The 8,517-nt window shown below is 44.4% G+C and overlaps 1 protein-coding gene across 5 annotated transcripts in view; it reads right to left on the bottom strand.

Annotated features, from left to right (window-relative positions):
* Ston2 (stonin 2) overlaps positions 1-8,517 on the bottom strand; it is a 164,956-nt gene that overhangs the window by 92,868 nt on the left and 63,571 nt on the right. For 4 of the 5 annotated variants that reach the window (XM_023702106.1, XM_023702097.1, XM_004624707.2 and 1 more), the window contains one exon: positions 2,498-2,695. In XM_023702106.1, the coding sequence (XP_023557874.1) occupies positions 2,498-2,695 (198 nt within the window). Of the gene's footprint in view, positions 1-2,493; positions 2,696-8,517 lie in introns of all 5 variants that reach the window. The other variant, XM_023702111.1, reaches the window with a different exon arrangement.

Genomic DNA, 8,517 nt, shown 5'->3' with positions numbered 1-8,517 from the left:
ACTAGGAGTCTAATCTAGTAGTGAGACCCTAAATACCCTGTAGACCCTTCCCTAGAATACAAAAAACAAACAAATGAACAAAAAACCCAAACTTCAGGCCCTGGCACGGCAGTTGCCTGTGTTACTGCTGACACTGAGTGCTTCCACTCCCTTGGCTGGGATGGACCTCCACGGCAGAGGCTTGCTTTTGCTTCTCCTCTCTCCTTCCTGTTCGCAAACCCATTTATTTATTTATTTGTCTGTTTGTTTATTTATTTATTTATTTATTTAGTGGAACCAGGGATTGAACTCAGGCCCTTGTGCTTGCCAAGGAAGCGCTTATTCCCCTGAGCCACCTCCCCGGCCCTGCAAACCCATTTAATGCAGAGACATTACACAGCTACTCTGCCTGGTGAAGACTACACATCTTTCCTGGCAGGCTTAAAATAAAAAGGATCTGGGCCCTAGAGATAGCTCAGCAGCCTGAGCGCCTGCCTAGGCAAGCTCAAGGACCCAGGTTCATTCCCCGGTACCACTTGCCATGCTGATCCTACGGTGGGTGTGTCGAGCTGGCCACCAAGTCCAGGCGTGGTAGTGCATGCCTGCAATCCTAGGCTGGGGAGGCTGAGTCTGGAGGATCACTACGAGTCCGAGCTGTGTAGTGAGACCCTGTATCAGACACGTAATTTTTTTTTTTTCTGTATTTAGGACAGAGTCTACAGGGTCTATAGGAACTGACTATGTAGATTGTACTCGCAGTGATCCTCCTGTCTTCAGCCTCCCAAGAGCTTGGATTACAGGCATGTGCCACCACGCCCAGTCCCGTCTCTGTCTCAGCACACCTCAAGAGTGGGGCCAGCACAGCAGGCCCAGCGATGGAACTCAGGGCCCCTGCGTTTGCCTAAGCAGGTACTTTAATCCACTGAGCTATTTGGCCAGCCCCAGACACATAAAATAAATAAATAAATAAATAAATAAATAGGATCTTGAGGTGGGATATAGCTCAGCAATCCCCATGTCGTGAAATAAAACCAACAGTAGGGATTTGCATCATGTCTCACAGTTAACACAGGGCCGAACTTGGATTCGAACCTGAGCAGTTTAATACAGGTTTCAAGGCCCTCTTAACCAGTACACACACTGACTGCCTCCAGGAAGGACTGGAAATGAGAGTAAGGAGAGGTGAGGAGGGAAGGCAGCCTCTCTTGCTGAGAGCCTCCAGTGCTGCAGGTGCCACCCCATTCCTCTGATCCCCACGTGGAAAGGGAGTGTGGTTCCATACCATCACCAGCCAGCCTCTCACAAGATTAATGAAAACTGAAGGAGTACTGGTGGAAGAAAAACAACAGCAACAACAAAAAAACTGTGGCTTGTAAATGCAGGTGTGGTGGAAACACCTGTCATACCAGCACTTGGGTGGCTGAGACAGAAAGGCTCCCCCAGGTTTGAGGTCAGCGTGGATGACACAGAGATCAAGGCCAGCCTGAACTACACAGTGAGTTCTTGTCTCTAAAAACAAACAGAGACCCTGGAAGATCATCCAATGTCAAACCAGATCCTAGCTGAACCCTTTGGTCTGTACCAAGGATATACTCATGCTAGAATCCAGTAGCATAAAGCATGAAGGCGAATCATATCCAAACATGAAAAATGGTCTAGAGACAAACTCCTACATGACATTTTTGAGTAAAAAAAAAAAAAAAAAAATTTAAATACCATCAACACAGGGTCATTTCATCCACATAAAACTAACATTAACACTATCATTTTCCTTTTTTTTTTTTTTTTTTTTTTTGGCAGGACAGGGGATTGAACTCAGGCCCTTGCACTTGCCAGGCAAGTGCTTATTCTACTGAGCTATCTCCCTGGCCCCAACACTATCATTTTCAAAGAGAAATCCAAGCTAAAGAAACAAAGCACCAAGAACATACTTCTTCCAGGGACACGCAAGTCTCTCCCCTGGCACAGTGCTTGCTGGGAGGCCCACGCTCTGCCTGCAAGGACACCAGCGTTGCAGCCTCTGCCCACAGAAGAGCAGGACAGAGGACATGGTGGACACCACAGAGCGGCACAGATCTCAGTCAAGGCATGAGGGAACAAGCGTTTAACTGCCAGTGATTCGTAGTCTGGACACAGTGGCTGAGTTTCGCTTCTCACTGTTTCATATAACATTCACTTTGGCTCTGTTTAAATCCGCCTCCTGCCTGCTGAAGGGGCAGAACGCGTGCGAAGGAGGATGAAAGTTCCAGCTTTGTGCGCTTTGCATACAGCTCATGAGGAAAATAACGATATGCGCACCCAAACAGAAAAAGTAACACATCAAGGTACACTGTCAAATGGGTTCACAGTATGATTCATCAGCCAACCAATCAGCCAATCTGGTGCATTTTTCCTAATGCAATTTCAAATTTCTTTGACTGCGTGACCACACCTGAACTCATTCTGCAAAGCAAGCTGACCACAGGCCTTGAGGAGGACCTGGAAACTGTGCAAGCGCTCCGGCTCCAGCTCAGCTTACCCGTGGAGTCAGCCCCCGAGGCCCTGCCGCTGGCCTGGTCCTCTGCGTTGATGAGCTGCAGGTCTGTGTAGGAAGGGCCAAGGCTAGGACTGCTGGTGTCCTCAGAATGGGTGGTCCAGCTGCTCTCCGAGGCCAGGGGGCATCTCCGCAGCGAGTCAAAGGAGGGGCACACCCAGCAGGGCATGGTCAGTGTGAGGGCTGGGGACAGACAGAAACCCAAGAGGTGCAATGTAAATACTGTCCTATGTTTATCATTAGTTTTTGTCTTTGATGTCACTCAGATCTTATATAATTACCGCAGCCATATAAGGCACAGAAATGCAGGAGGAATTGCTTGTGATACAAACAGGAGGAACTGACGGAGATCCTTGACGAGCCACTGTCAAAATCAACACTAAAGCCCGTCTCAGGCCCCTCAATTCAAACAAAACCTCATGAAGGCAACATGAATTACCTTAGGATCTAATTCTACTTCTGAAGTCAGCATTGCAGCTTAATTCATGCCCAAACTACATGCATCTTACAGCTTTACCTTAGTCCTTCTACTTCCTTCACTTTTAGCGGCACACTAATAATCCAAGAAAATGTACCAACTCACACTGCAGAATTAAAGCCAGCTTGGCAGGAACATGGCTCTGTATGTACCACATGGGATGTGCCTCTGCTCGGCTGAGTGTGACAAGAACTAAAGAGCAGGGGCTGGGGAGAGAGCTTGGTGGCATAAGTGCCTGTCTGATCAGCACAAGGTGTCAAGTTCAATCCCCAGGACCACGTGCTGTGCTGGCCCCGAAACTGGGTATGATGGTGCATGCCTGTAATCCCAGTGCCAGGGAGGCTGAGACAGGAGGCTCACTTCAAGCCTGAGTTGTACAGCAAGACCCTGTATCAACAACAACAACAAAAAGAACTGAAGACCACAAAATGTGACTATACAGGGGCTGGTGAGATGGCTCAGTGGTCTAAAGCACCTACTTAGAACAAGCTTGGCAAAGCACAAGGACCGCGGTTCAATCCCCCAGCACCACACGCCAGCCAGTGCTGCCTCCTGGTGGGCTGAGCTGGCCACACACACACACACACACAAATAAATAAAAATTAAAAAAAAAAATGTGACTATACAAGTGGAGATTTGTGGGGGCTGCTGACCAGCACCCAACATAATGGAAAATATCCCTCAGGGGAAAAGGCACAGATCTGGGCTTTGTCTCCTCTTAAAAGCACTCCAGAAAGTGGTTTTCTTTGCATGTCAGAATTTCTAGCTCTTTTCAGTTCTTCTTAGTTATGCCTGCCTCATGCTTTCTCCACGGTGCTGAATAAAATTCCTATCACTACAATTTACCATCAAGGGCTGAAGAGCACAGACAGGGAAGGAAAAAGGAAGAAACCACACTGAATCCTTGTTCAAAGGTCAAGCACTGTTACAAAAGTCACCTTGTTGTAGCCATCAATTCAGAGAACTAGGCAGTCGTCTTGTTTTACAGAGGGAAAGAGGGTGAGCAACTTGCCAAGGTCACAGTCAGTTTTCCTGACTGCAGAACCAAAACTGTGTTGGGTTAAGGGATACAGAAATTGGACATTTGTATTGTTATTGTATAAAGATTTTCTAAGGGCTGGTCAAGTAGCTCAATGGAGGGGCCGGGGAGATGGCTCAGTGGAATAAGTGCTTCCCTGGCAAGCACAAGGGCCTGAGTTCAATCCCCAGTTCCGGAAATAAAAAAAAAAAAAAATAGCTCAATGGATTAAAGCGCCTGCAAGCAGACACAGGGCCTGGGGGTTCAATCCCCAGGCCTGCCATGTGGGGCCCACCCCTGGGCGTGCTGAGACAGCGACAGCGACAGACTGGGCATGATGGCGTGCACCTGTAATCCCAGCTCTTTGGAGACTGTAAATAGGTGAATCACTATGAGTCCAATCTAGTATTGAGACCCTGAACACCCTGTAGACCCTTCCCTAAAATTAAAAAAAAAAAAAAAATTATTTTTACTTATATGTTGCATGTTTACAGTATGTAATGATCACATTCACTGTAGGGAACTGTTATATGTGCATGACATATTTAAATTCCTTTATACCCCCTCTCTCTACACTCCCCCATTGATTCATTTTATAAGTCCTTATAAGTGGCTGGGGATATAGTTCAGCAGCATAAGCACCTACCTGGCAAGTGCAAGGTCCCAACTTTAATCCCTGGTACAGGGAAGGAAGGAAGGAAGGAAGGAAGGAAGGAAGGAAGGAAGGAAGGAAGGAAGGAAGGAAGAAAGACCTTATAAAGTTAAGTGTGTGGGCTGGTGAGATAGCTCAGCAGACTAAGCGCTTGCTTAGGCAAACACAGAGACTGGTTCGGTGTTAGATTCCCGGCATTGGCCCCACCCCACCTCCAGCCAGCCCCACCTCCAGTGCTGTGAGCCAGACACCAAGACCCGGAGCGGTGGGGCACACCTGTAATCCCAGCGCTGGTGAGGCTGAAAACAGGAGGACCACTATGAGCCCAAGCTGCATAGTGAGACGCTGTACCAAATACCAAATACAACAACAAAAAAGTCAATTATATATACAGCATAGAAGTCAGACTAGCAGGCCACAGAACATATAAGACCATTTTACTTTTTTTAGACAGGCCTCTCTCATTATATAGTTCAGGTTGGCTTTGAACTCACTGGGTAGCCCAGGCTGGCCTCAAACTCCCTGCAGTTCTCCCGTCTCAGCCTTCCAAGTGTCAGGATTACTGGCATGTGCCATCATGCCCAACACAAAGTACACTTTTAGATATATTGTCTGTGCTGCATTATACCTTCTTTCTATCTGTCTTTTATTTAAATATATAAGGGGAACCATGCAGTATTTAAGCTTGGATGCCTGAGTTTGGTGGCCCACTTGTAGTACCTGGGGCGGCGCAAGCAGGGCATGTGGTACCGGGGATCAAACCTGGGTCCTTGTGCTTGCCTAGGCAGGTGCTTAGACCACTGAGCTATCTCCAAGGCCCTAAATATTAGATTTTTGAGGAAAAAAAATTGAGGTGTAACAGAAAAGGACAGAGTCCTTGTTTTCTTTGGCATTTATGTTGTATGTTATGGGTCGGTGCCGAAAGAAACAACGAGAAGACCTGATGAATGTAGCTTCAGAGATCTCACTGAGATTAGTCTCTCTCCAAGTGAGCCCAGAGCCTCAGAAGCATCTCACATTTACTGAGGAGTAAAGGCAGACTAAGGAATGTGCATAATTACCTAAGTGAGTACAAACTACTGTCTCTATTAACTCCCACCATTTGCCTAACACTAGGTTCACACAAGTGCTAGCCCATAACATCCCAAGCAAGGGATCAAAGGACAGAACGCCTGCAGGAGAAGCTGTTATCTGCTGCTTTGGGTCCCAGCTTTCCGGGAATTTGCAAACAGACAGCAACCCTCCTCCGGCTCAGTCCAGTGTTCCCTACTCTCTTGGGACATCAGGCTTTTGTCTCAAAACTATGTCTCTACACATTTATATAACACATCTTTTCTCTGGCAGGCTCACAGCATAAGCCTACTTTTCTTTAAAAATGTTAGTCCAGGGGCTGGTGAGATGGCTCTAGTGGTCTAAAGCACCTACTTAGAACAAGCTTAGCAAAGCACAGGGACCGCAGTTCAATCCCCTAGCACCACACGCCAGCCAGCCCCGCACCCTGTTGGGCTGAGCTGGCCACACACACACACACACACACACACACACACACACACAAATAAAATTTAAAAAAAATGTTAGTCCATTTGCAAATGATTCCTGATTATTCTCATCTCTACATTTTCTCAGCATTACTACCTGATACCTCCATATCCATACCTTCTATACTAGACCGAAGCCCCTTACACACAGGGAATTTTGTCCGTCTGGTTTACTTCTACAGACCTCATTCCTCAAGCACTGCCTGGTGTAAGACAAGCACGCAGTCGATAGTTGTTGCTTATACTGGTCAGAAGTACCAAAAAAATCACCCAATAAGAGTCTATGTTAAAAAAAATAGTCTATGTTAAAATACAGATTGTTAAAACTAAACTGGCAGATATAAAAGCCCTATAGAAACACAGATAAAACTGAAATATTAAAAAAGAAAAATAAAATTTTACTGGCATATGTTTTTAACACATAATAGTGACATCCATCTTAGGGAATTGGTCCATATACCTACTGCCACTTCTCCTTCCTCTCTCCATCCAGAAAAGTAACTCTTTAAAAAACCAACAAAAACAAAGATAATGTATAAAGGTTTATTATAGGTATACCATTTCCTATAGTATAATGGATAAGAAACTTTGAGGTATATAAAAATCAAATGGTAGCTAAGATATAACATTATTTAGAATGTGTGTTACACATTAGTTTCTGCTTGATCTTCAGAGCAGGACTACACCAAACAATCTCTCTGCTTTGCTTCTTCTACAGCAAAACAGACACCCTAATACCATCTGTACCTGAAACTGTATTTGCAAAGAACTCAAAGATACTCCTAAAAAGGTAGCTGTGCAAAATTCACCTTTTAATATACAAAATACTTAGGATAGATACATGCCTACCTTCTATTAGTTCAATGAGAAGAAAGGTTTTTGCTAATATTGTTTAGATAGCATGTCTGCATCTTGTCCTCTGAATAACTACTATGAAGACAACAATATGCAATGTTTAATTATTGTAACTGTCCTACTAATCTGTTTTGAAACTGTTTCATTGCAGGGCAGGGGGAGATAGCTCAGTGGAATAAGTGCTTGCTTGGCAAGTGCAAGGGCCTGTGTTCAATCCCCCATTCAACCAAAAAGAAAGAAACAAAGAAACAAAGAAACAAAGAAAGAAAGAAAGAAAGAAAGAAAGAAAGAAAGAGAAACTGTTTCATTGCTATTTTTTTCTCACTGAAATGAATAAAAATTTTTTTTTAATTAAAAAAAAAAATGTTGTAAGACCAATGAGAAAGTATCACCAGAGGCCAAGTGAAAGTTGGAATGTAGAAACACAAGCAGAACATGCAATCTGATTTTCCTTCTTTCTTTCTTTTCTTCTTCTTCTTCTTTTTTTTTTTTTTTTTTGGTACTGGGGCTTGAACTCAGGGCCCTGGTCTTGCCAGGCAGGTACTTTTTCTACCGAGCTGTCTCCCTGGCCCTGCCACCTGCTTTTCATACTCTAAGCACTGTGAGCAAGCCACAGAAACTCTTGAGTCTGGGTATTTTAAGCCTTGTATAAAAAAGACAAAGGAAAAAAACTGAAGGCCAACCAAGTGTAAGAGAACTACCATAGATATCTGATACACAAATGGAGATTTCCAATAGACTGAATGGATAAATTGGGAATAATCCCCATCTTAAGATCAATAGCACTGAAGACCATCCGCCTCCTGTTTGGGTACAGAGTTGAAGGATATAATGTATTGCCTGATATACTATCTTGTGTAAGCATTTACACGGACAATGCTTGTGCCACCTGGAAAACATGAGATTTTAGTGGAATTGTTTTCAGGTTACTAGTGGCCTCCAATACCTGGGAAAAGTAAATATCCTTTCTGGAAGGGCCGGGGAGATGGCTCAGTAGAATAAGTGCTTGCCTGGCAAGCGCAAGGGCCTGAGTTCAGTCCCTGCTTCCGTACTGATGTTCCTATTATTACTACTACTAATAATAAAATTATGAACAACATAAGCCAAATCACCATAAACAATAACAAGCAAGGGACTGAGAAAGAAGAGCTCACAGAATGAGACCTGCAAAGAATTCCAACTCTAAAACTAGTCAACAGAAAATATTTCTTGTTTAAGGAAATAAGAAAACGAACTGAAAATACGAGAAATAAATAGGTGGAACTGAAAGAGGACAAAATAAATTTCTGGGAGAGAAGAAATATACGATCATAAATACAAAACCGAAGGGCCAACAGGGACAAAAAGTGAAAGCAGAGATAAAAATAGAAGACATAGGGCTGGTGAGATGGCTCAGTGGTCTAAAGTACCTACTTAGAACAACCTTAGCAAAGCACAGGGACCGCGGTTCAATCCCCCAGCACC

Source organism: Octodon degus, unplaced genomic scaffold, assembly GCF_000260255.1.
Source record: "Octodon degus isolate 3935 unplaced genomic scaffold, OctDeg1.0 scaffold00007, whole genome shotgun sequence".
NCBI classification, from domain to species: domain Eukaryota; kingdom Metazoa; phylum Chordata; class Mammalia; order Rodentia; family Octodontidae; genus Octodon; species Octodon degus.
The sequence above is the reverse complement of the archived record's forward strand: the minus strand, read 5'-3'. Positions and strand labels throughout refer to the sequence as shown.